Raw genomic sequence first — 25,926 nt, 5'->3', positions numbered from 1 at the left:
GTGTGTGTGGTGTGTGTGTGTGTGTGTGTGTGGTGTGTGTGTGTGTGTGTGTGTGTGTAGTTGTGGGTTGCTGTGTATGTCTTCTAATCCCCCTCCTGTGTGCTTCTCTTTCGTCTGTGTGTGTTTTCATGTGTATGGAGGGAGGTGACTCCCTCTTGGTCTTTGCTTCTTGTCTGTCTCTGCCTCCGTCTCCCTCTCTCTCCTTCCACCTCTTTCACTGAGGGTGTGTGGCTCTCACTCTGTCCGCCCCTCTCTCCGTTGGCTCGCTCTCTCCCCTCTCTTTGGGTTGCCTTATCCCCAGCCTCTCCCCCACCCTCCTCGCTATGCCCAAGAACCCTGGAGACAGAATGAAGAGTCTGGCTGAGCCAGGCTCCTGGAGGTCAGCCTTGACCTTCGCAGCCTGTTCCCATTTCCCAGGTCTAGGCTCCCAGGGCCCCCAGTCCACAGTGCCTCACTCGAGGGCCCTGAACCCTTGCCCCACCGCAGGATTCTTGGAAACCCAGAGTTGCTGAGAATTAATAGCCCATGAAGCTTTGAGCCTTACCCACCTGCCCAGGGAGGGAGGGGGGAGGAGAGGGAGAGCTGGGTCTTCCAGAGTTTCCCCCAAAGGTCCTTCTCTCCCGAAAGAAAAAGGACATTAAGGTTGGGATCCAGGTGCTTCTAAGGTGTAGTCGTTCCCATGGCTTCCAGGTGCCGGCCCAGGGCAGGCGAGTCCCATAAAGGGCAGTGGGATCAAAGGGAGTCTCTCTGGGCCAGGTGTGGCCAAGCTCAAAGGCCTGGGTCCTGTCAGGGCCAGGAGAGCCATGTCTCCCTCAGGCAGGGGAGCTGAAGGAGGTGCAGGCCCTTCTCCGGTCACCTGCCGGGCTGCTTCCAGGATGTGGGGCCCATGCCTACTGAGTAGGAGCAGCCGGCTCCTCCCAGTCTGGGCTGTGGGACTAGTGGGCCTATTCCGACCAAGGCCCTCCCTCCTTTTGTGAGGAGGCAGCTGGTTTGCATCTGGAAGGCTGGGTAACGTAGCACGTAGCATGGGTCCTCTTCATCTCCCCAGACTGGCCAGCAGGGACCCTCAGGCCCCCCGGAAACTTCCTTAGCCTGACAGCCAGGACTTGTGGCTATGGGCCAGGGACAGTTTTCCCAAGGAGGCGCCTTTCCAGGCTGTCCATTGGATGCTTCTAGGACTCCATGCACTTGCCTTTTTCCTCCTCCTCTCCCAGCACAGTATTTGGGAGATTTTTACTATTTATTCAGACTCCTGGTTATTTATTGCAGATTGGCAAGTGCTTGATTTGGGGATGAAGGGTAGGACTCCAATGGTGGAAACCAGCTGGAGTCATGGTCTTCCTGACCTTCCAAGGTCAGTCAACATCCTCTCTGCCTGCCTCTGGGACCTTCCTGGTTTTCCAGCAGGTCCTGCCTGGGAGGGCCGTGAGCTCTGTAATAGAACTGGGTCTAAGGGAGACAAGAGAGTTGGTATCCTTGCCAGCCTCCAAGACACCGGCATGGGGTAGAAACGCTGCTTCCCAGCAGCCTGGCTCACCCTCTTCCCAGAACTTGTCAGCTGGTGGTTCAGTCACAACTTGATCCCTTCACAGCCTGTCGCTTGGGCCACAGCCTGGGTCCCAGCAGACACTGCCCAGGACACCTGATGCATTGCCTCTTACCTGTCCCTCTACCTTCCCTCCTGGGACCATACTAGAATCACTGCGTCTCATTTGCCTCAGTGGCAGACCTGGGTCCAGTGCCCTCTCCTTGACCTTGTGATGAAGGTCAAAAGAGCACAGGGACCATGTCCAGGTTAGACTGAGCTCGCCAATGGGAGGACCTGCCCTTCTTCCTCCCCAGACTCTCAAGGGAGGTCCCCAGAGAGCTAGAGACCCCGAGGCTTCCTGCTTGGGAAGCTGCCCCCAGGACTTCGGACGCTAAGAGAATGGGCTGTATGAATTCAGCAGGTCTCATTCCAAGGGTCAGAATGTTAGTCTGCTTTTGTTTTTTCATCTGTTTCGTTCTTTGAATCAGTGCTGTTGATGACAAGTTGTCTTTAATAAATCATGTGTTCTTTGCAGTGGGCATTGGTTCTGTGAGGGGCTGAAACCTTCAAGACCTCTGAGCAGGAAAAATGAGCAAAGATGGAGTCAGGAAGCTCTTAGAATGGTCAAAGGAAAAGGTTAGGAAATTGTTGGAAGAGCCTATTCAACTCTTTAACAACTGCAATTTGCAGTTGTAGGGAGGAGAGAGTGTGCACTGGGGCAGAAGGTATTATTACATTATGATTTCATAGCAAGTTATTTTTTAGATTGAGAAAATTTTGAAATTCAACAAGTCGTTCACAGCCCACAATCTGGAGAAAATCACCGATAACATGTTGGTCTTCTCTTCGTTGATGTAATTACTATTATATAATTGTCATTTTCTTGATACGGAGTTTTGTGTATTGTCTCTCCCTTCACGTTAGGTGGTGAGCAAGTTGCTGTATGATTTAAAAATATTTTTATGGGCTTCCCTGGTGGCGCAGTGGTTGAGAGTCCGCCTGCCGATGCAGGGGACGTGTGTTCGTGCCCCGGTCCGGGAGGATCCCACGTGCCTCGGAGCGGCTGGGCCCGTGAGCCATGGCCGCTGGGCCTGTGCGTCCGGAGCCTGTGCTCCGCAGCGGGAGAGGCCGCAACAGTGAGAGGCCCGCATACCGAAAAAAATATATATATATATTTTTTTATGGTCTAGATACTATTCTAATGTGCTAAAAATGTCCGGAACCAGTGCCTATTTCCGAATATTTTGCTTATTCCCCGGCCTCTATTATAAGTAATACGGTGGGCAATCCTTGCATTCCTGATTTATTTCCCCAGCTCAGTCCTCTAAGTGATTTAGAAGGTATGAACCTTTATAAAGCTTTTTTTTTTGGTCCGCTGGGGGCTTGCGGGATCTTAGTTGGCGGAGCGGGAGGATCCCTCGGTGGAGACCAAGGCGACCTGGCGGGGCGGAGCCGGTTCTGGGGGCAGCCAATCACAAACCGCGACGGCGATGCCACGCCCTCTCAGCGCCCAGTCTTAACAAGGGCAAAGGAAGGGCCCCGGGAAGTCCAGTTGGGCCGGTGGTGACGCCTGGAAGGGCCCCGGGAGGTCCAGTTGGGCCGGTCCTGACGCCTGCTGTTGGCTTCCTGAGTATAATATTAATACTTTGGAGCGCTCGGGAGTGGAAGGGACCCGCGTTTCGCTGTCTTACTCCTCCACTTGGCGCTATCCTCGCGGTGGGCCCCGCAGGCCTGTGCGGCCCCTTTCAGAGACTCCCGGGTCGGACGCGTGAGGTCGAGGCTTTCTTTCGTCTCCGCGGACCGCTTTCCATCCGCGCTCCGGCCACAATCCATGGCCAAGCAGTTGCTTCGGGGCGGCTTGACCCTGGCGCTGGGCGCAGGGCTGGGTGCAGCCGCCGAGGGCTGGCGGCGGCGGGCGGACGCACGGGCGGCGCCGGGGCTGCTGAGCCGGCTGCCCGTGCTGCCTGTGGCGGCGGCGGCCGGGCTTCCCGCCGTGCCCGGGGCTCCGACGGGCGGCAGCCCCGGCGAGCTGGCGAAGTACGGGCTGCCCGGGGTGGCGCAGCTCAAGAGCCGTGAGTCGTACATGCTGTGTTACGACCCGCGCACCCGCTGCGCGCTCTGGGTGGTCGAGCAGCTGCGGCCTGAGAATCTCCGCGGCGACGGCGACCGCCGCTCCTGCGACTTCCACGAGGACGACTCGGTGCATGCGTATCACCGCGCCACCAACGCCGACTACGGGGGCAGCGGCTTCGACCGCGGCCATCTCGCCGCCGCCGGCAACCACCGCTGGAGCCAGAAGGCCATGAACGACACCTTCTACCTGAGCAACATCGCGCCCCAGGTATCGCCTGCGACCCCTGCCCCGGCGGCGGAAGGCGAGGCCACCGCTCGCCTCTGAGCCTCGATTTGCTCCTCTGCAGATAGGAAAGCTACCGAGTGCGCGCCTTACGCCAGGCGCCTGGCTAAACACACCGCGCGCCGCAGGCGGAAGGGACGGAGCGGTGGGGCGCTGAGCACCCACTCTGCACTCTGATCTTAACCGAGGGCCCCCGGGCGCCTCCCTGATCTTCAGTTTCCTTGTCTGTAAAATGGGGATAAAACTGTTATTCACCTACCTCGTGCAGAGGCGCTGAGGAACTGAGGACACCATGCACGTAAAAGTACTGAGCACACTTTCTGGCCCATGACAAGCATTCAGTAAATACCGGCTATAATGAGGGAAGTGATTCTCGGAGAGACAAAGTGACTGGCGCAGTGTCACAGTGGGAGGAGACCCAGGCAGCCTGCCTAGAGAACCCTGAGCTTTCAGCCATTGTCCTACCCTGCCTTCCTTCCAGGAGTAAAAGGAAAGATAGCTGCATGCAGTGGCTGTTAGTAGCAGTCGCTGTGCGCCTGGACTAGCCGCCCTACCTCTAGCCCTGTTCCCACCAGGGCCTGACACCCACGTGGAGACGGATGTCAGGCTCTGAGTGAGGCTTGTGAGGTCCTAGCCTCTCTGACCTGACTGTGCTCACCCAGGAGCACAGTCCCCTACCCATCTGACTAGACGCCATGCTGAGGACTGGAGAGCTCAAGTGGTGGAGTCAGGAGCAGATTCCTGACCTTCCCCGCTGAGCTCTGCATGCGGTTCAGACTAGGAAAAGGAAAGGAGAGATGGTTGGGAGAGCTGGTCTTCCCATGAGCCCCTGGGGGCAGTGGGCAGGCCTGTTTCTATCTGGGAGGTTTCCTCCGTTCCTTCATATGGCTCTTTGGAGCTGAGAAACAGCTCTGAGACCTGGGATGCTAGTTCTCCCGCTCTAGCTGGACGAAAGTAGCACCTCCTTGAGCTCTATCCGGGCCCCACCCATGTGACTGTGTAGGCTAAGTGACTCTCCTTCCATGAACCCGTTTCCTCCACCTGCTTGTTCCCACCCCCCACCCACGCTGGAACTTTCTGGCGCCATGCCAGTGCCAGCCCCTCAGGGCCTGGGGCAGCCCTCTAACTGCAAGTGTTCCAGCCAGTCTCACTGAAGGCCACTTCTCCTGCCAGGTGCCCCACCTCAACCAGAATGCCTGGAACAACCTGGAACGGTACAGCCGCAACCTGACCCGCACCTACCAAAATGTCTATGTCTGCACGGGGCCTCTCTTCCTGCCCAGGTAAGGCTAGAGCTGGGGGGCCTGGGGACACCAGCACCTCCCAGTCATCCCGTCCAGGCTCCCCCCAGGCTCTGTGTCAACACCGCCAGGTCCCCACTCATCTGGTTTCTTGGCGAATCTGTCCATTCCCTGTCTCGGGATCCCCAGTTCTACTCCACAGAGACCTTTGGGGTACCCACCTAGACATCTCCTCTGCCCGTGGGCACCAGGCCCTGAGTCTGCCCTGTTCCTCTCTCCTGTGTCATCTCTTTTCACATCCACCTGACTCTGTGTTCTGCGCGGGTAGAAACCCTTGCACTAGGCTCTCGCCTTCGGTCTCCCCTACTTGGAGCAGCCTTCCCCTATGCTTCCCCTGGAGCCAGGTTTGAACTCCATCTCTCTGACCCTGAGCCTTTACTCTTGTCCCTCTGCAGCCCGGCCTCCCAGGTAGAAGGGACTGAGCTCTTCGGAGCTTGCTTGGTGATTTTCTGCTGAGCACTGGGATGAATGAGGCTAGAGGTTGTGGCCACACAGCTGGCTCTGCCTGGGCTGGAATCCAGGCCCTGTCACCTCATTTCTGGGTGCAGTGGGCAAATGAACTCAACATCCTCTCCTGTAAAATGAGGATAATACCCATTAGCTACCACGTGGTTGTTTAAGGGACAAAGCGGGATGGTGGATGTCACCATAGTAAGGGCTCAGCACAGGCCTAATGAGGCGCTGGCTGGGGCACTGATGTACTTTGATTAGCAAGTGCCTCCTCTGGCCTGCTGAAATGGAGCGGACGCCGTGGAGGCTTAGCCTGAAGTCACCCATCCGGTGCTCCGGGCACCTGCTCTGCCCTAGGCCCTGAGCGGACGCCGTGGAGGCTTAGCTGAAGTCACCCATCCGGTGCTCTGGGCACCTGCTCTGCTCTAGGCCCTGTGCTGGTGCTGGGAATTCCGCTGCCACAGCCCTGCCCATTTGGTGCCCACCCTCCACAGGGAGAGACAGACAGTAATCGAGGGTCCACACGGATGAATGTGAATGAAGGCCTGATTCTTTCTGCAGTGTTTATTGCCACCACTCACTCTACCTGACCCAGTGTTGGACATGAAGAAAACAGGGGAAGAGTGAGTCTCTACCCTGCAGGGAGCTCCCAGCCTCCTGGGAGAGCCAAGCAGGGCAAAGAAGCCTCACGCTGAGGGGTGGTCCTGCAGGTTGACACAAGCTGGAGGTCGGGTCAGGGAAGGCTCCCTGGAGGCGGTGGCCTTGGGTCTGACCAAGTCCCCCAGGAGCCCTAAAAGGCCATGTGTGCCTGGGTCTGCCCACAGGACGGAGGCTGATGGGAAGTCCTATGTGAAGTACCAGGTAATTGGCAAGAACCACGTGGCGGTGCCCACCCACTTCTTCAAAGTGCTGATCCTGGAGGCAGCAGACGGGCAGATCGAACTCCGCTCCTATGTGATGCCCAACGCGCCTGTGGATGAGGCGGTCCCGCTGGAGCGCTTCCTGGTGCCCATCGAGAGCATTGAGCGGGCCTCAGGGCTGCTTTTTGTGCCAAATATCCTGGCACGGACAGGCAGCCTTAAGGCCATCACTGCAGGCAGCAAGTAAGGGCAGCCCCAGCCAGACTGTGGGGTCGGGGGGACTGGGTCGAATTAAAGGTGTTCATTTTTGGAGACAAGTCTTTGGTGTGTCTGTCCCAGGTGACCTGTGGGAACCTCTGGCTTCACCACTGTTTCTGTGCTATCTTGGGCTCGACAGAACCTTCAGCTGGGCCGGGCACCCGCGTGGGTGAGGCCAGGCTGCAGGGCAGCCAGGGAGATGAGGATGGCTTCCTGGAAGAGAAGCACAGCAACAGGCTGGGGCCTGGGAAGCTAGCAGGTGCCCCACTGCCCAGGACCCAGCCCCTTGGGGTATGCTGCCCTCAGCAGGGCCTGGGGTAGGGGGGTTATGAAGCACAGGCCCAGCTTCATCCTGCAAATCTGTCACTGGCCAGGAAGGGGCCTCACCTCTCTGATTCTAGGTATCCTCCTCTGTAAAATGGGGATGATCCTAATAGCTGCCTCCCAGGATCGGGGAGGGGGAGGGGGAGGGGCAGGTGACGGGCAGGAGGGCCCTCCTCTGTGCAGCTGTCGGAAGGGTGGGAGCAGGGGTTCCTGCTTGGAGGCTGTGGCTGGCAAGCGTGCGACACCTGGCCCTGGCAGGGCTCTCAGGGACAGGTAGACTGAGGCTGTCCACCTGTTTGGTCACCACCCTTTGAGACCAGTGGAAGCAGTGGCACCTTCCCCCAGGAAGTGCCCACAGGTACAGCGTTCTGTGCTGCCCTCAGAAGTGGCTGCCCAGGTGGAAAGCTCTCAGAGCTGGTCGCATCCTGTCCCCCATGGGACAGAGGTGCCAGAGAGGAGGGCTGCCCTGCCCACCAGGGTCAGACACGGGGAAGTGGAACACGGAGCGCATAGCTAAGGGAATAGGCCTAGAGCAGGGATGGGTGGGGTCTCCTGGGTCAGCCAGGTGCTCCTGGAGCAGCTGGATGGGCACCAGCACCCAGGATTCCCAACTCCCAGCCCACTCTCAACTTGTCCCTGCTGCAGTTCTGCTGTGGTGAGAGCTAAAGGGGGCGAGGAGGCCTAGAGGAGGCTGGCTCAGGGCAGCCCTGGGCGGGGTGGGGGACGGGGAGAGGGTTGCAACGCCCCCCTTTGGACGGACCCCAAGGCTCCAGCCCCTGCTGGTGGTGAGCAGGCTGGGCCTGGAGGTCGGGGAGGCGGGCGGGCTCACCTCGGTGCGGATGGTGCGGCTGCCCTGCTTGGGGCAGGTGTTGACGTACCGATCGAAGAGGACACTGGGCTCAGCCACCTCCAGGTTGGGGTCAGCATCCACTCCAGCTTCCAGCCCTTGGAGGCCCCCAAACACCACGAGAGCGTGCCTGGCGCCCACAGGAGGGGGTCACTGGGTGCAGCCCCCAGGGCTCTCAGCCCCCCATATGCGCAGGGGCCCGGTCCGTACAGCTCTGCCCCCACCAGTCCCGTCCCCCGCTGCGTTCCTCCTCCCCTGGCTGGACCCACCTGAAGTTGGGAAGCTGGGCGGAGGCCACGTCTGAGCCTCGCTCTGATGTCCCAATGGTCAGGTCATAGCCGTCCTGGAAGGGGGCCTCAGCAAACACAGCACCTGCGGGGGAGGCCAGCTCACTGGGGGCTCTGTACCCCACAGGCCACTGCCACTTGGCTGCGCGTGCGTGTTGGGGGGCGTGGTTTAGGTAAGAGAGCCACAGCCAGGCCCCTCACTCTTGCTGGGAAGTCAGCGATGGAACAGGCAGAGACCGTGCGTGTACCAGCTTGGGGAGACAAAGCAGAGGGTGGGGAGGAAGGAGCTCCAAAAGCAAGTAGTGGACCTCCGACTTATCTGGCCCTTTTGCCCCCATTCCCGACCCCATGGCAGACATTATTAAAGATGCTTTTCCTCAGAAGTCCTTAAAAGCATTCCAGGCAGTGCACTCAAGGAGACCAAGGCCCAGAGAAGGAAAGGCACTTGCCCAAGTCACACGGCAAGTGAGTAGGGTTAGGACCCCAGCCTGACTTTTGGGTCAAGCAAGGCTCTCTGTGGCCTCCCAGAGAGAGAGGACGGATATTCACAGGAGGAAGCTCTGTCCTTACTGAGGCAGGAGGCCAGGCGGACCGTGTAGCCCCAGTAGAGACCAGCTTTGGTGCGAGGGTCCTGTGACGACACGACTTTTCCACGGTAGGTCTTGCTTTCTGGAGGGGAAGCAGACAGGCTGTGAAGACGGGGCGAGGGGACAAGGAAGTGGCTCCGAGCCCGCAGGCGGGCCAGGCTGGGGATGCTTTAGGGTACCTGGGAGCTGCTGCTGGTTCAGCCGCACCGTCACCCGGAGTCCAGGCTCCAAGTGCTTGTCAATCTTCACCTCCTGGGAAGAAGCCAGAAGAAACTGGTGCTGTCCCCCGCAGGAGAGCGGGGGTCGCTGCTCTCCCAGACACAGGGGCACCTCAGGGGTCCAGGTCACCCTTCGAGCCCCGCTCCCCGGCACCTGGGCCAGACCTGCTCACAGAGACTATTCTTTTATTATTAATTAATTAATTTTGGCTGCATTGGGTCTTCGTTGCTGTGCACAGGCTTTCTCTAGTTGCAGTGAGCTGGGGCTACTCTTCGTTGCGGTGCACAGGCTTCTCATTGCAGTGGCTTCTCTGGTTGTGGAGCACGGGCTCTAGGTGCACGGGCTTCAGTAGTTGTGGCTCTCGGGGGTCTAGAGCTCAGGCTCAGTAGTTGTGGCGCATGGGCTTAGTTGCTCCGCGGCATGTGGGATCTTCCCGGAGCAGGGCTCGAACCCGTGTCCCCTGCATTGGCAGGTGGATTCTGAACCACTGCGCCACCAGGGAAGTCCAAGAGACCATTCTTGCAAAACGACTACTGCAAGACACTGGTCCAGGCCTGGCACAGAGTAGGAAGTATTTCATGAGTAGATTAAATCCCAGTTTCCTACATTTTGGTGGCTATGCCACTTACTAGCTATAGCAGGTTGAGTGGTCACTTAACCCCTCAGCCTTAGTGTCCTAATCGTTAAACAGAAGATGTTCCATAAATAATACCTGTTGTTACACTGCACAGGGCCTGGCATGAAGTAAATGCTGACTACATGGGAGCCTGTGAGGAAGGACACTTGATGTTTGTGTTTTGTCCCAATTTTAGTTTTTTTTTTCCCCCCACCGCTGCACGGCTTGTGGAATCTCAGTTCCCTGACCAGGGATTGGACCCACGCCCTCGGCAGTGAAAGCATGGAGTCCTAATCACTGGATTATGATGGAATTCCCTTGTCCCACTTTTGAATTCAGGATGGGACACTTTCTCTTTTGCGGGTTTCACATTCATTTCTCTCTTCATCTGGGTCTGGGTCATCCGGTTCTGTTTTTAGCCAGTTACCTCAGATCTGTTCTTTTTGAGGGGAGGGGATCCTCCTCTGTTTAAATGTTTCTGCCTCCTTCTCTAGGAGACTTAGGGTTAATAGGTGGCAAACGAATGCTCCGAGCCCCAGCTTGGCAGCGCTCCGGAACAGCCCCAGAGGCATCGTGAACTTGATTTTCCCGGGTTTTCTTTTGGTTTGTTTTTCGTATAAGGACTATCTTCTGTTGATTTGATTTTTCTAAAACAGTAAATTTTGCTCCTGGCTTTATCTGTTGAGCCCCATTTTAGGTACTTCTCTGGCCCAAATCTGCATCAATGGGGGACTGGCAGGCAGAGATGCCTGGGGCCAGGGCTCTCCACCCATGTGCCCTCCGTAGCCAGGGTGTGTCTGGGAAACGTGTCTCGACCCACCCTCCAATTCCTACCTTCTTCATGCCACAGTTGACAAAGGAGCCCTGGCCCGGCCGGGTGGGCCGGTCCACCACGATGCCCTCTCGGAACTCGGATTCCTCATCCTGACGCATGTGGTGAGGGCTGTCCAAGGGGTTCAGGAGCCCTGTGGTTGGGGAGGGCCAGGAAGATTCTGGGAGGTGCAGAGGCACACGGAGGGGTGGAAGGTAAGGCTGGGAGCCCTGGTTCAGGTTCCAGCTCTGCCACAGATCTGCTGCTTCTCACCAGCCACAGGCCTTGCCCTGCCTGGGCTGCTTTCCCAACTGTACCATGATTTCTCAGGGTCTGGGGGATGATCCATGGGAAATGGGGGTCAGGCCCCCACAGCCTTACCTGCAAACTGTAGATCCTGATGCTTGGGGAAGAATGCTTTTCTTAGGTACCTAGGAAAGGACGCAGATCTCAGGGAGGCCACCTCCCATCCGACCTGCACCGTGACCACCCCTCCCACATGCTCTGGCAAGTCTGTCCTTCATGCCCTTACTGGGGACACTCCAGGTACTGCAGGATCCGGGCCATCTGCACGCATGCCTGCCCCTTCTTGCCGACTCCCCTGAATTCCCCCTCCACAGTCCTGGAGAGAGAAAGATAGGGCTCAAGCCCACCGGGTTTCCTTCAAGAGCTCCTCCCCCCAGTATGACCTCTGCAGCACCCCTGCTTTGCAACTCGACCCGCCAGGGTTACAATGGGGGCATTCAGACGGGATCCGCAGCCCAGGCAAGTAGGCAGGGAAAAAAGGGAAGCCCAGCCAATCATGGCAGCCCCTCCCTTCTCCCTGAGCCCCGGGGCCCGCTGGATGGCCCCTCACTTGGCATCTTGGCCCTCTTCATCAAACACCACAATCTCATCCACGCAGAAGATGGTGCAGGCTCTAGCAATCTGGCCAGCCAGGTAGGTGCGAAGCTCGGGCGACTGGGCGTTGTCCAGGATGGAGCCCGGAAGGGCCACGCTCAGGGTGTAGTGCCGCCCTGGGCAGGACAGGGGTGTTCATGGTCAGCCAGAGAGGCCAGGGCCATCCCTCCCCTCCCTTGCTCTAATCCCAGGGCCCAGAGTTAGAGAATTTTCCTACTGTGAGGAGTTTTGAGCCAAGCAGCATAGATCCAACTCCCCTCTCTGGGCCTTAATCTCCCCAGGAAGAAAATGGAATCAGAGGTCTCCAGGACTGCCGTAAGACGGGCATACCACTGGGCCAGGCAAGGGAGCGGTTAGAAGAACTGACCTATATTCACATCCTCTGCCCCCTACCACCTCAGTTCCCCAGGCGTCAAATAGGGATGATAATGAGTTAATATTTATTCTTAGTGCCTTTTATATGTGCACAGTTAACCAATAACCCTAGGAAGCAGGTATACCATGATCCTGATTGAGAGGTGGGGAACCTTCAGCCCACAGAGGTCAAATATGTGACCCAAGGTCACACAAAAGGCAGGACAGCTGGCTTCAGAGGGACCACCACACTTTCCCTCCCAGAGTTGTCCAAAGGGAGCCACAGGAGATAAAGGGCTTTCCCGGTGTCAGACAGCTGACATGCTCAGTTGCTGTCCCCACTGTCACCATCATCACTGGTAACCACTGGGCTTACAGGGTACAATATGGCCCCCTGACCCTCCAGACCTTTGGGTCTGGCCGAGGAGGAAAGATACAACTTGTTAGGGTAGATCCAAATGTACGAACACGGAAGGACATCCAGGACACAATGTGGGATGAGAAAAAAACAGCTCCAGAAGTGTGTGGATAAAGCAGTCTCAACTTTTGTAAAACTGTATCTATATACCTCCCTACCTATATATAAGTGGGTGTTAACATAGCTGGAGAAACGTTAACTGCAATGTTTGCTGGGATTTTTCCTTTCTTTATTGTTTTCTGTATTGTTTGGGGAGTTTTGTTTTGAGCATGTATTATTTAATGAGAAAAAAGAGACATTCTTATTATGAAATCAAAATACTTAAATGAAAAGTGAAATTAAAGCACACAGTGATCAATAAAAAAGGAAAAAAATTAACTATCATTACAATGATGAAGTTCTAGAGGCATAAAGTGATGATATATGATGCTTACCCTCCACAGAATCGAAATCTACCTAAGTAGGAAGTTAGGACTCAGTTTTCTGGGTCCCTCCCGTTCTCTGAGCCTCATTTTCTCCATCAGGACAAGATGTCTGGACCCACTGGCCCCTAAGGGCCCTTCCAGCTATAACATTCTCTGCCCTACCGAGGACCCAGCTTGCTCACCCCGATCCTCCCTCTGGGCAGCTGCCTCCTCCTCCTGCTGTCGCTTTGCCTGTTCCTCCTGCACTCGCTGCCGCTCCAGTTTCTTCACCATCTTGAGATCCTTCCACTTCTTTTTCTCCTCTTTTTCTGGATAAGAGGACATCCCGATTGGTGGAGGGAAGAGGGACTTGGACGTGAGGAGGACTTGGAGCAGTCCAGGAGGTGATGTCCTCTCAGTAGGGGCAGCCTGGGCTCTCCAATGCTGCTGAGACAGCAGCCAAAGGAGCCTCCCAGGGCTTCTGGCCCTGTCTTCTCCATTTTGGGTACTGTGGGACCTAGAGGGGCCAAATCTGGTGGCTTTTCCCCAAGATTCAGCTGTGCACTGATGGAGTGGCCTCGGGGAGAGGTGAGCACAGACGCTCATCTCCCCATCTGAGCCGACCGCCCCGGTCCCTTACTTACTCTGTTGCTTCCATTTTCGCCACTCCACCCTCCGGCCATGTTCACCCTGGAGTAGGGGTGGGAGGAGATATAGGAGTGAGGCTGAATGGTCACACCCGAGAGGAGGTCCCACTTGCTGCTCCACAGCTGTCCCCTCTCTTTAAATGGAGGTGGTGAGGAAACGAGGGAACCCTCCCCCCGCCCCCCACGCCACACTCCTGCTGCCCAGAGAAAGCGTCAGGAGGGCAGGGACCTGTCGTACCCCCAGTGCCTGAGACCACACCTGGCACACAGTAAGCATTCAATAAATTGTTTAATGAGTTCCCCCTGGAGAGAAGAGGAAACAGGTTCAGAGGGACAGGACCTGCCGACTGTCGCCCTGGTGTCAGAAGAGATACGCCACGAAAGGGCTCGGGATTCCGAGCCGGGTCCGGTCTTCTGAATCCGGGCCCCGGGCAATGAGTTACCCAACGCAGTCCCGGCTCTGACTCGAACCCCGGCTCCCACCTCCGGTTCTCATCTGGACAGGGGTGCTTGAGGCCATGAGCATGCGGCACCTCGGGGACTCGGGCCGCGGAGCAGCGACGAGCAGGGAGCTAGAGGTGCGGCCAGGCCCTGCCACGGGCCCCCAAGCGGCTCTTTCTCTTGCCTCCACCCCGCGCCCTGCCGCGGGATCCCACATCCCTCCACCTACCGGGCCGCAGGGCCTCTTCCTCCCGCGCTCCGCCATGTTAGTCGCACACCGTCGGCCCCGCCCAGCCAATCAGACTCACCCCTTCCGCCAACACCTCCTCCGAGCCGTCCAATCGGAGAGCCAATGGCGTGCGAGGGCGCGCCCTATGCTCCGGGCTGAGGGAGCGTGTGGGCCTGGGACTGGCTCCTGGGGGCGGGCTCCCGGGGGTGGGCGGGGCTCATCGCAGGCCTGGGTGTCCAAAGACGCACGGTATCCGGTTCTCTCCTGAACCCTTGGACGATAGGAGAACTACCCTCTCTCCTCCCGTCGGGCGCGAAACTCAAAGCTCAGCTTGGTTTTACACATGGGGACCCTGAGGCACAGAGCTGGAGTGTGATTCAGAGCTGGCAATAATTTAATCCAATTATTTTATAGATTCGTTCATTTACTCTCTTTTAATTATCAGACTTTACTTTTTTTAGAGCAGATTTAGGTTTACCGAAAATTGAACAGATAGTACAGAGTTCCCACATAACCCTCACTCAGTTTCTGTTGTTCACATGTGTTAATGTGTACATTTGTTATAGTTGATGAACCTATATTGATGCATTGTTCATAGTTTACATTAGGGTTCACTCTTTGTGTTGTACATTCTAACAGTTTTGACAAATGCATAATGTCATATATCTACCATTACAGTATCATACAAAATTGATTCACTGCCCTAAAAATCCTCTGTGCTCCACCTACCTCCCCCACCCCTCAAGCCCCTGGTAACCACGGGGACGCTGATCTTTTTTACTGTCCCTATAGTTTTGCCTTTTCCAGAATGTCATATAGTTGGAATCAGACAGTATGCAGCCTTTTCAGACTCCCTTCTTTCACTAAGCAACATGCATTTAAAGTTCCTTAAAGTAGGAGATAGATGGGCCCCTGGGCTGGACAGCTGGGGTTTGTCAAGTGGAGTAACACTGAAGCTCTGTTCTCACCCAGATGCTCCAAGGTCAAAGCTAGTGGCAGAAGCTGAGCTCTACTGAAGTAAAGAGATAAAATAACCACTCCTGAGGTCAAGGAAAACTTCCTGTCTGGACATGCGCAGGAAGGCTCCTTGGGGGTCAAAAAGGGAGGGGGCACCACCCCATAATAAGTGTGGACATATACACACAGGCCTCTGCGGTGGAATCCATCTTAGCAAAAAGTTGCACACGCAGCTTGGGGAGGGTCCTAGGACCAGTCATGTGTGAAAAAAGAAACGAGATAATTGGCCAAAGGTAAACAAAGACCAGGAAGAACTGTCCTATATAAGTGATTTAAATCGCCTCTTTACTCCACTCCTCCCCATTAGAAAGGATGCCCACACCCTTTCTCTCTGGGTGTGTATTTCTGCCTAGCTTCGACTTAAATAAATAAACTGTTTCTCTGTGTGCTCTCCCATAGTGCTGTGTCTCTAATAATAAACTTTGTACCTGTTTTTTACAGTTTTTGCCTCCTTGAAACATTCTTGCTCTCAAATGGGGGAAAGAGCCAGGGCCACTTTGCTTCTAGCCTCTAGCCCCTGGTGCTCTAGCGGCTAGGATTCCTGGTTTTCATCTGGGCTACGCAGGTTCAATTCCTGGGCAGGGAACTAAGACCTCACTGCTGTCTCTCCGAGATCACCTCCATATCTTCTAATGGTTTGATAACTCATTTCTTTTTCTTTTATAGTAGGTTGAAGATATAATTTTTAAAAATTTATTTATATTTATTCATTTATTTGGTTGCGCCAGGTCTTAGTTGCGGCTCGCCGGCTCCTTAGTTGTGTCATGCGAACTCTTAGTTGCTACATGCATGTGGGATCTAGTTCCCTGAGCAGGGATTGAATCCGCGCCCCCTGCACTGGGAGCACGGAGTCTTAACCACTCCACCACCAGGGAAGTCCCCGATAGCTCATTTCTTTTTACTGCCGGATACTATTCGTTGTATGGCTATGCCACTGTGTGTCTATCCATTCACCTTTTTAAATTTATTTTTATTTATTTATTTTATTTTTGGCTGCATTGGGTCTTCGTTGCTGTGTGTGGGCCCCCTCTAATTGTGGCGAGCGGGGGTTGCTTAGCAGTTGTGGCACACAGGCTCAGCCGCTCCGCAGCATGTGGGATCCTCCCGGGCCAGGGCTCAAACCTGCGTCTCCCGCATTGGCAGGCAGACTCCCAACCACTGCGCCACCAGGGAAGTCCTATCCATTCACCTTTTGAAGGACATTTGGTTGCTTCCAGTATTTGGCAATTATGAATAAAACTGCTGCAAATATTCATGTGCAGGTTTTTGTGTGGACATGAATTTTCAGCTCATTTGGGTAAATAGCTGGAAGTCTGATTGCTGGATCCAACAGTAAGACTATGTTTAGCTTTGTAAGAAATTGCCAAACTGGGACTTCCCTGGTGGTCCAGTGGCTAAGACTCCGTGCTCCCAGTGCAGGGGGCCCGGGTTCCATCCCTGGTCAGGGAACTAGATCCCACATGCTGCAACTAAGAGTTCGCATGCCGCAACTAAAAGATCCCACACGTGGCGACGAAGATCCTGTGTGCCGTGACTAACACCCGGCGCAGCCAAATAAATAAATAAATAAAAAAGAAATGGCCAAGCTGTCTTCCAAAGCAGTTATACCAGTTTGCATTCCTACCGGCAAGGAATGAGATACACTTTCTTTTTTAAATAATAAATTTGAGTCAATATTCATTCAATCAACAAATATTTATCAAGCAGATCCTATTTTGAGGCTGGAACTCCCTGTGCTAACCGCCAGGGACACAATGGTAGGGAAAGCAGATACTGATCTGGAGTTTACAACCTAGTAGAGGAGAGATTCATTTCTAATTCAAAGTGTGTGTTATCATTACAGGGCTTGTGTTTATTTCACCATTCCCCCGCTCTCCCCTATCTGAATGAAAGGCAAAGTCATTTATGCATCTCAGGTTGGCTGAGGTTACTCAGTCTAAGATCTGGAATCTCTGTAGAGCCACAGATTTGAGTTATGGGCAGATTCTGGATTGGTTCATGAGACATGAAACCTTTGGTCAGGGTGGTTCTATCCAAGAGATCTATGGGTTTACCCCATTGAGGACTTGCTTATCATCAGGCTATGTGTAGTATGGCAAAGGGGCTCCAACCCTGAGCTTCTGAGTTGTTATTTTGTTTCACAATCTTGACTTTGGAACAGTGATAGTATTACAAAGTCATAGTTGGGAAAGGAAGAAGTGTCCTGGGACTTCCCTGGTGGTCCAGTGGTTAAGACTCTGCACTTCCAATGCAGGGGGTGCAGGTTGGATCCCTGGTCCGGGAACTGAGATCCCATGTGCCGCCTGGCCAAAAAGTAAATAATTTTAAAAATTAAAAAAAAAAAAAAAAGGAAAGTGTCCTGTCATAACACCAAGTATGTTCCAAACAGCAATTCTCTGACACCAGGTGGGTGTCCTACACTTCAATTAAATTCTGACAAGTTGCCACAGACCTCATAGGTTAAGGTATTAGTCCCACAAGACTGTCTCCCACTTCAGATGTCAGCAGCAAGTGGGGTCACCAGCCACCCCCACTTCTGCCTGGCCGACTACAAATTCCGGCATTTCCATGACCACCCCCCAGATTCAATAATTTGCTGAAACAATTCACAGCCCTCAGGAAAGTGCTATACTTACAATTAGAGTTTCATTAGAGAAGATAACAACCCAGGAACAGCCAAATGGAAGAGGTACATAGACGAAGGTCTTGGGAGAGGGGGGTGCAGAGGTTCCATGCCCTCTCCGGATGGGCCACCCTACCAGCGCATCGATGTGTTCACCAGCCCAGAAGGTCCTTGAGCCTCAGTGATTCAGGGTTTTTATGTGGGATTTTATTACATATGCGCATCTGATTAAATCATTAGCCATGTGACTGAACTCAATGTCCAGTCCCTTTTCCCTCCCTGAGGTCTGGGTTTGAGGCTGAAAGTTCTGACCCTCTAATCACATGGTTGAAGGGGTTCATTTTGAATAACAAAAGACACTACTAACACTCATGAAATTACAAGGGTTTTAGGAGCTCTGTGCCAGGAACCAGGGACAAAGACCAAATGTATTTTATTATCCTGTATGTTCCCATCAGCTCCCCAATTAAATATGTGATATGAGCAAAACCCATGAGCTTGCTATGCAAATGCAACTTCAAGACAATTCCCCAGCACCACCTTCCAAATGATTTCAGGAGTTGTGTTGCTTTCCAGTGGGAGGCCCACCCCTGGGATCAAATCTCATTTCTACCTTTTACCAGCTGGATGGCCTCAGGTAAGTCCCCTCACCTCCAAAGCGGTTTCCTCACCTGTAAAATGGAGGCAGTAACTCCTGTCTCAGAGGGTCCTTTAATGAGATGGTGCGCATCCAAGTGCCCGGCATACAGGGGTGAGCAGTAAATGTTAGGGGAAACATTCCTTTCCCCTTCTGTCTAATTATGTAATCCCTGGCAATCCTGGCCTGGACTCTGATCCCTGTGGGGTGTGACTGTCCGAGTCTTCCCTGTTAGACACTCAACTGAGGCCCCCATCACACACACACACACACACACACACACACACACCACCACCACCACCACCACCACCACCACCACCACCACCACCACCACCACCACCACCAACAACAACAACAACAACAACAACAACAACAACGGTAACACATACCATCTGAGCCCCTAGGCCTGGTTTTACCATTAACTAACTGGGTGGCCTCAGACAAGGTCCAAGTCCCTGCCCTTCTTTGGGCCTCAAAACACATTTGTACAAAGAGAGTCTGGGATCTGAGGTTCAGGGAGGTGGGAGTTGCCTTCCATTCTGACTAAGCCCCCATCTGCAATCAGCACCAGGGTGTGAAGCAGAGAGAAGCGGCCAATAACAGTTTGAATAACTTAAAACTTTATTATGGGCAAAAGTACTGGCTTGAAGAGTCAAGCCTAAGGGCAACTTTCCAAAATCAAGCTTAGATAAGGAAAGGGAGGGATGCCTGAGGCCTGGCTGGGGCCAATGCAAGGCTGGGGCCAGTGCAAGGCTGAGGCCAGTGCTGAGACCCAAGGTCAGTACACTATTGAACTCTGCCCTCTGAGTCCCAGCTGAGTCTGGGGAGGCCAGAGGGGACCCAAGGCCATATAGCCCAGCACAGGGAGGACCAGGGAGAGGCCCCGGTCAGGCCTCCTTCACCTCTGCAACAGGAACACAGCTATGTGCCATGGGGAAGTGCTCCTGACTGTCCCAAGACCAAAACGGGGGGCTCTTCCCTGAGGTTATTCTGTGTTACAGAGAAGAGATCCTCCAGTACCATCTACCCCCAACCTGGGAATGGCTGAAACCTGGACAAAGACAGAGCCCTGCAGAGTGTGCAGGGAGCAGGCAATGCAGGGCCCAGGGGGTGATGTCAGGGCCTGAGCTCATCCTTCCACTTCTGTAGCTTCTTGTCCATGGCCTGGAGCGTGGATTCATCCTGCACCAACACAGATTGGTCCTACCCCTCTCCCCACACCCGCAGGAGGCATGGGGAGGCTTGGGGAGGTCTTCCCTCCCCCAGGCCTGTCCTTTACCTTCATGAAACAGAAGCGGATATAGTGGTCAAAGAGCTTCTGATGTGGCACGCTGTAGAAGATGGAGACCGGGATGGCCATCAAGCCCTGTGGAGGAGGAAGCCCATGTCTCAGCGGCCCCACAGCCCAGCAGGCCTCTGGGGGGCTCCAGGGGGTCAGAGATGTTCCGTGATGAGACAGGAGAAGGAAAATTAGTTCAGTGCAGCACCTCCCAGTGCTGCATCAAGGTCAGAGGAAAAGCATCCCAAATCATCATTCCAAGCCAGGCAGGTCAGGGCAGAGCCATAGAATAAATAAGTCTTAGGGAATTCCCTGATGGTCCAGTGGTTAGGACTCTGCGCTTTCACTGCTGAGGGCGTGGGTTCAACCCCTGGTCGGGGAACTAAGATCCTGTAAACCATGTGGCACGGCCAAAACAAAAAAAACGCCACAAACAAGCAAAAAAAAGAAATAAGTCTTAGAGTCGTAGCTCTGAGCTGGATGGACCTCAGAGTTAATGGGCCAGCTCCTCACTGTACAGATGGGAAGACTGAAGCCCTGAGAGGGCAAGAATTCCTGCCAGCCCACAAGGCATATTTGAGCAAACTGAAAACAGGCTTCCCATTCCTTGAAGTGGATGCAACCCTGTGCCACGGCTCAAGGCAGAGGACTGGCTGGACTTTGGCGCATCAGCCCCCTGGTCAGGCACCCTTAGCAGTGCACAGCCTGTAAAACATACACAGCGGCCCTGGCAGAGGCCCAGCCCACCTTGTTCTTGATCATCCACTTGACAAAGCGTCTGTCGTAAGGCTCATCTGCAGCTCCAGGCAAGTTGGGCATCTTGCTCTCTGGGGGACAGAGGCCAGGCTGAGCCCTGAGCAGCCTCCAGGGCCCTGTACCTGGCCCAGCCCGGCCAGTCCCACTCACTGAATTCCGAGATGTCTGTGATGAGGAAGTAGCTGCCCTGGGGGATCACGGGCCTCAGGCCTACGGACTTCAGGCTCTGTACCATGTGGTCTCGGCAGCGCTGTATGGCCTGTGGGAGCTGCACAAAGTAGCTGCTGGGTTGGCCGAAGTGCAGTTGCTCCCGCTCAAAGCTCTGGGCTGCTGCAGCCTGGGGAGGGCGGAGGGACAAGCAGGTCAGGTGTGACCTGACCTTGGAGCCAGCCCGAACTCCTTTCTTGCCCCCCCCCCCCCCTCACCTGGGCCTGTGTGGGACAGTGGAAGATGGAGTTCTGGTGCACGGTGCGCAGGTGCTTCAGCAGACTCTCCGGGCCTAGGACCCAGCCCACCTGGACCAGCAACATAGGTAGGAGGTGAGGCTCTTCGGGGCCTGACCAAACCCCTTCTGGATTTCCAGGCCAGACTCGCCTACCAAGGATTGTAGAGGGGGGGTTCACCCCCGCCCTCGTTGACTCACCTTCCAGCCTGTGGCGCTAAAGGTCTTGCCAGCGCTGCCAATGGTCAGGGTGCGTTCCCACATGCCAGGGAGGGTGGCTGCCCAAGGCCAAAGAAAGCAGCTGCTGAGATGGGGGTGGGGGCAGGGGAGGGGTGGGGGCTGGACCCCAGCAGGCACTCAGGCTCTCAACGCTCCAGACTCCACCATGTGCTAAGCTACTCCCACGACTTATTTGAGCTCACCCTCATGACAACCCTGGGAGGCAGATGCCATGTGTTCCCCTGTCCTCAGAGAGGTGAAGTCACTGCCCCAGGTCACCTGACCTGTGTGGGTCTAGACCCCTCGGTCCTAGTCGACAGGCCTGCGCTGACACCCAGACTGGGCTCGAGGCCCTGCCACAAATGTCCAGGGGAACGGCGGCACCCTGGCCGGCTCGGCTCACCGATGCTGACGTGCTGGTACCCGTCATAGACCAGCCACTGGTAGACCTCGTCGGCGACACACACCACGCCACGCTGCTGGCACAGGCTGGCCACCAGCTCCAGTTCTGCCCTGGAGAACACCTGCAGGGACCATCCCCAGACAGAGAGGCCTGCTTAGAGAGAGGAACAGACAGGGCCAGAGCCGCTGCTGAGGGCCTTTCTGTCCCATCCTATCCCTGCAACAGTGACCCTGTGAAGTTGGTTGTGAGATAACAGAAAATACATATATATGTGTGTGTGTGTGTGTGTACAGATATACATACATATATATGTATGTATATATGTATACACACACACACACACACACACACACACACACACACACACACATATATCTGCCCCAATTCCTGGCACAGAACTCCTAAAACCCTTGTAAATTACTAAGTGGTAAGAGCACTAGAAACATCTTTTGTTCTAATATTTGCTCTTTGATCCTGACCTAGACACAGGGCTCTGGAAACTCTTGTAAATTCCTAAGTGATAAGAGCACTAGAAGTGGACTTCCCTGGTGGCGCAGTGGTTAAGAATCCGCCTGCCTTCAATCCCTGGTCTGGGCAGATCCCACATGCCGCGGAGCAACTAAGCCTGTGCACCACAACTACTGAGCCTGTGCTCTAGGGCCCGTAAGCCACAACTACTGAGTCCCCGTGCCACAACTACTAAAGCCCACACGCCTAGAACCTGTGCTCCACAACCACAACAAGAGAAGCCACCGTAATGAGAAGCCCGCGCATGGCAACAAAGAGTAGCCACTGCTCGCCGCAACTAGAGAAAGCCCGTGCACAGCAATGAAGATCCAACACAGCAATAAATAAATAAATAAATAAATTTATAACCAAAAAAAAAAAAAGAATCCGCCTGCCAGTGTGGGGGACACAGGTTCGAGCCCTGGTCCGGGAAGATCCCACATGCCACAGAGCAACTAAGCCCATGCGCCACAACTACTGAACCTAAGCTCTAGAGCCCGTGAGCCACAACTACTGAGCCCACATGCCACAACTACTGAAGCGCACATGCTCTAGGGCCCGCATGGCACAACTACGGAGCCCGAGTGCTGCAGCTACTGAAGCTCGCACACCTAGAGCCTGTGCTCCACAACAAGAGAAGCCACCACAATGAGAAGCCCATGCACCGCAACAAAGAGTAGCCCCCACTCGCTGCAACTAGAGAAAGTCTGCACGCAACAACAAAGACCCACTGCAGCCAAAAATAAATAAATTAAAAAAAAAAAAGAGCACTAGAAGCATTTTTGTTCTAATGAGGCAACTCTAAGTGGGCTCTTGGATTGGGGCTGATCATCAGAAAGACGAAGCCATATTGGAAGTTTGGAATTTTCTCCAGAGAGGGCAGAGGGGCTAGAAATGGAGTTGATAATTGAAGCCTCCATAAAATCCCAATAGGACAGGGTTCAGAGAGCTTGCAGGTGGGTGAGCACATCCAGGTACCAGGAGCTTGACACACCCCAGCTCCACAGGGACAGAAGCACCTGTGCTCGGGAACCTCCCAGACCTCGCCCTACATGTCTCTTCATCAGGTTGTTCATCTGTATCCTTTATCGTATCCTTTAATAAACTGGTAACTGTAAGTAGGTGTTTCCCTGAGTCCTGTGAGCCACTCTAGCAAATTAATTGAACCGAGGAGGGGGTTGTGGGCACCTCAGATTTACAACCATAGGTCAGCAGCACAGGTGACAACCTCGACTTGTGATTGGTGTCTGGAGTGGGGTGGGGGGCAGACTTGTGAGACTGAGCCCTTAACCTGTGGGATCTGACGCCATCTCCAGGTAGACAGTGTCAGAATTGAATTAAATTGAGTTGACTTGTGGGACACCCAGCTGGTCTCACATAATTACTTAGTGTGGGAAAAAAACCCACATATCTGGTGTCAGAAGCGTTTTGAGTGTGATAATGGTGTGACAGTAAAGGAGAGACACAGGTGGAAGCCTGGGTCTTCCTTCACATCAGTTCTGTCATGTTCCCATTTTCCAGACGAAAAACTGGAGAGGTGAAGTCACTGGCCCAGGTTCATGGGGAAGTCATGGAGATGTCCAGCCCGCTCCACCACCCGAGGCCTGATACCTTCCCTGGGGATCCCTGCCCCAGGCCCTGGGACCTCTGGGAGCTTCGGTCCTCAGAGCCCATCGCAGGTAGTCCTCCCACTTCACAGACAAAGAAACTGAGGCCCCATGGCAGCACAAGAGTAACAGAGCAGGGACGTGAGCCAATCTGGAGGGGTCCCCAGAGGAGGTCTCTCAGGTACCTTTCCCAGGGGGTTGTTGGGTGTGTTGAGGATAAGGGCTTTAGTGCGAGATGTGAACTTGCTGGCCAGCTCCGTGGGGTCCAGCTGCCAGTTGCTGCTGGAATCCAGTTCCCCATCCTGGTTGGGGCTCTGCAAGAGGAGGTGGGAGGGGGTGGCAATACTTACCCACATGACTTTCATCTCTAGAAAGTCAGCCTTCCTCCCCCCAGGTATCTCTCCCCACTGTCTCTCCTCTCGGGCTCTGGACACCCCTCTCCTCATCCTGGAGAAACTGCCCTCCTTCACTTCCTTCCTTCTTTCCCACCTCCCAGGGTTCAACCCAGCACACTCATTGGACCCCTCTGCCCACCCACACCCCAACCAGCATCCTTACCAGCTTCAGGGACACAAACACAGGGCGACCCCCTGCCATCAATGTCATGGGCTCATAACAGTCAAAAAAGGGCTCGATGATGATGACCTGGTACAAGGATCAGATTGGCTGGGGTCGGCACCACCCTGACCCTTCACCCCCACCCAGCCCTGGCCTTGCCCACTCACCTCGTCTCCTTCGTCCACCAGGGCCTGGAAGGCTGTGAACAGGGCTCCATAGGCACCCACAGTCACCAGCACGTTCTTGAGCGGGTCTATGTCCTGTCCCAGCAACTTCCCGAAGAAACTGGCCAGGATCTTCGTCAGGGGTGGATAACCCTGCCGGGACAGCAGGGGTCAGCGGCCTGGTTCAGCCTGGGCCCACCCTCCCACTCAGATGCATCCAGGCAATTCTAGCATCTTCCAGCAGCAAGCCTTGGGGCAGAGTCAGTTCCTGTGGGGTGAGTTCTTTCATCTCCATCGCCAGCACATGCCATAAAGCCTGCTCTGTGCCAGGCCCAGCATCCAGGGCTGGGATCAGTGGGAAACCAGACAGAGTGTATGCCTTCGTGGAGCACAGTGCAACAGAGCCCTCAAAATAGCAGGAACTCCACAATTTAAACACCTCCTTCTAAGTTTAAGTAGTACTTTTGTGCCATCTAATCCTCTTGGCAGCCTTGCAAAAGAGGTATTATTTGATCCCCACCATTTGACTGGTAGAAAAACAGTGAGCCAGAGAAAGAAAATGACTTTCCCAAGGTCATGCCAGTTGAAGTGCAGGAATAGGACTTTATGTTGCAGCTTTGGAAGCACCCCACTTTGAGAGGAAGATTGGATCTGTATGCTTGTTTGTTGAGGACACTTATAAAACACTCCAGGCTGGGCTTCCCTGGTGGCACAGTGGTTGAGGGTCCGCCTGCCGATGCAGGGGACACGGGTTCATGCCCCGGTCCGGGAAGATCCCACATGCCGTGGAGTGGCTGGGCCCGTGAGCCATGGCTGTTGAGCCTGCGTGTCCGGAGCCTGTGCTTCGCAACGGGAGAGGCCACAACAGTGAGAGGCCCACATACCGCAAAAAAAAAAACCCAAACAAACAAACAAACAAACAAACAAAAACACTCCAGGCTAAGCCAAGGGACTGAAACCTAAGGTCTAGAACTTAACTAAATAATTCACTAAACCAGAATTGACTACATAAAAATGAAAAATTTCTGTACACCAAAATATCCCATGAGCAAAGTTAAAAGACAAAGAGAGGAACACTGCAACATAAGAGAAAGAAATAAGATATTTAATATGTAAAGAGCTCTTTCAAAGCAATAGGACAAAGATATACACCCAAATGAAAAAAACGAGGTCAGGCATGAAAGAAAAAGTCCTGAGGCCCAATATGTACATGAAAAGAATGAACATTCCTGCCAGCTCTGAGACCAGCCTGTTGGTGGGTATGTGAGTAAACCTTACTAGAGGGCAATCTGACAATATCCAGCACAGGCTGAAATGCTTACACCCTTTGATTCTCTAGTTTTACTTCTTGGGATATATCTGAGAGAAATATTCACATATGTGTACAAAGGGATACACAAAGAGATATTCACTGTGGCACTGCTTAATAGTGAGATAACCAAACCAGATCATCAGTGTAGGGCTGGGTAAATGGATTATGGCACATCTAGGCAATCGGATACTATGCAGCCATCAAAAAGAATGAGGCTAATGGAGTACATATACACAATGGAATACTACTCAGCTATGAAAAAGAATGAAATAATGCCATTTGCAGCAACATGGATGCAACTAGAGGTTATCATACTAAGTGAAGTAAGTCACAAAGAGAAAAACAAATACCATATGATATCACTTATATGTGGAATATAAAATATGACACAAATGAACCTATCTATAAAACAGAAACAGAATCAGGGACATAGAGAACAGACTGGTGGTTGCCAAGGGGGAGGGGGATGGGAGGGGGTTGGATGGGGAGTTTGGGATTAGCAGATGCAAACTGGTATATATAGAATGGATAGACAACAAGGTCCTACTATATAGCACAGGGAACT

At 54.0% G+C, this 25,926-nt stretch overlaps 3 protein-coding genes across 9 annotated transcripts in view; 1 reads left to right on the top strand and 2 right to left on the bottom strand.

Moving 5' to 3' along the window:
• Positions 1–38: 38 nt before the first annotated feature.
• On the top strand, positions 39–6,812 carry ENDOG (endonuclease G). The gene is made up of 3 exons (XM_060154160.1): positions 39–3,869; positions 5,058–5,167; positions 6,460–6,812. The coding sequence occupies exons 1-3, from the start codon at positions 3,360–3,362 to the stop codon at positions 6,740–6,742; spliced, it is 903 nt and encodes a 300-aa protein (XP_060010143.1). The 5' UTR covers positions 39–3,359; the 3' UTR covers positions 6,743–6,812.
• Positions 6,164–17,028, bottom strand: SPOUT1 (SPOUT domain containing methyltransferase 1). 4 transcript variants are annotated; one of them, XM_060154155.1, is made up of 13 exons: positions 16,044–17,028; positions 13,838–15,808; positions 13,165–13,210; positions 12,724–12,849; positions 11,301–11,460; positions 10,977–11,066; positions 10,826–10,875; positions 10,468–10,598; positions 8,978–9,050; positions 8,782–8,880; positions 8,194–8,296; positions 7,907–8,054; positions 6,164–6,966 (listed from the first exon to the last, which is right to left on the bottom strand). In XM_060154155.1, exons 2-13 carry the CDS (start codon positions 13,871–13,873, stop codon positions 6,898–6,900), a joined length of 1,131 nt encoding a protein of 376 aa, XP_060010138.1. In that variant the 5' UTR covers positions 13,874–15,808; positions 16,044–17,028; the 3' UTR covers positions 6,164–6,897. The 4 variants fall into 4 exon arrangements, with proteins under 4 accessions (XP_060010138.1, XP_060010139.1, XP_060010140.1 ...); XM_060154156.1 differs by having other exon boundaries at positions 13,838–14,108; positions 16,909–16,927; XM_060154157.1 differs by lacking the exon at positions 16,044–17,028 and having other exon boundaries at positions 13,508–14,560.
• A 1,689-nt stretch (positions 17,029–18,717) lies between these two features.
• KYAT1 (kynurenine aminotransferase 1) overlaps positions 18,718–25,926 on the bottom strand; it is a 33,559-nt gene continuing 26,350 nt past the window's right edge. For 3 of the 4 annotated variants that reach the window (XM_060154153.1, XM_060154154.1, XM_060154151.1), the window contains 10 exons: positions 24,053–24,202; positions 23,886–23,972; positions 23,513–23,641; positions 21,214–21,334; positions 20,793–20,869; positions 20,575–20,664; positions 20,300–20,486; positions 20,141–20,220; positions 19,394–19,480; positions 18,718–19,296 (listed from right to left, as the gene is read on the bottom strand). In XM_060154153.1, coding sequence (XP_060010136.1) covers positions 19,231–19,296; positions 19,394–19,480; positions 20,141–20,220; positions 20,300–20,486; positions 20,575–20,664; positions 20,793–20,869; positions 21,214–21,334; positions 23,513–23,641; positions 23,886–23,972; positions 24,053–24,202 — 1,074 coding nt within the window. In that variant the 3' untranslated portion in view covers positions 18,718–19,230. The remainder of the gene's footprint in view (positions 19,297–19,393; positions 19,481–20,140; positions 20,221–20,299; positions 20,487–20,574; positions 20,665–20,792; positions 20,870–21,213; positions 21,335–23,512; positions 23,642–23,885; positions 23,973–24,052; positions 24,203–25,926) is intronic. The other variant, XM_060154152.1, reaches the window with a different exon arrangement.

Source organism: Lagenorhynchus albirostris, chromosome 7 (genome assembly GCF_949774975.1).
Source record: "Lagenorhynchus albirostris chromosome 7, mLagAlb1.1, whole genome shotgun sequence".
Taxonomy (NCBI): domain Eukaryota; kingdom Metazoa; phylum Chordata; class Mammalia; order Artiodactyla; family Delphinidae; genus Lagenorhynchus; species Lagenorhynchus albirostris.
The sequence above is the reverse complement of the archived record's forward strand: the minus strand, read 5'-3'. Positions and strand labels throughout refer to the sequence as shown.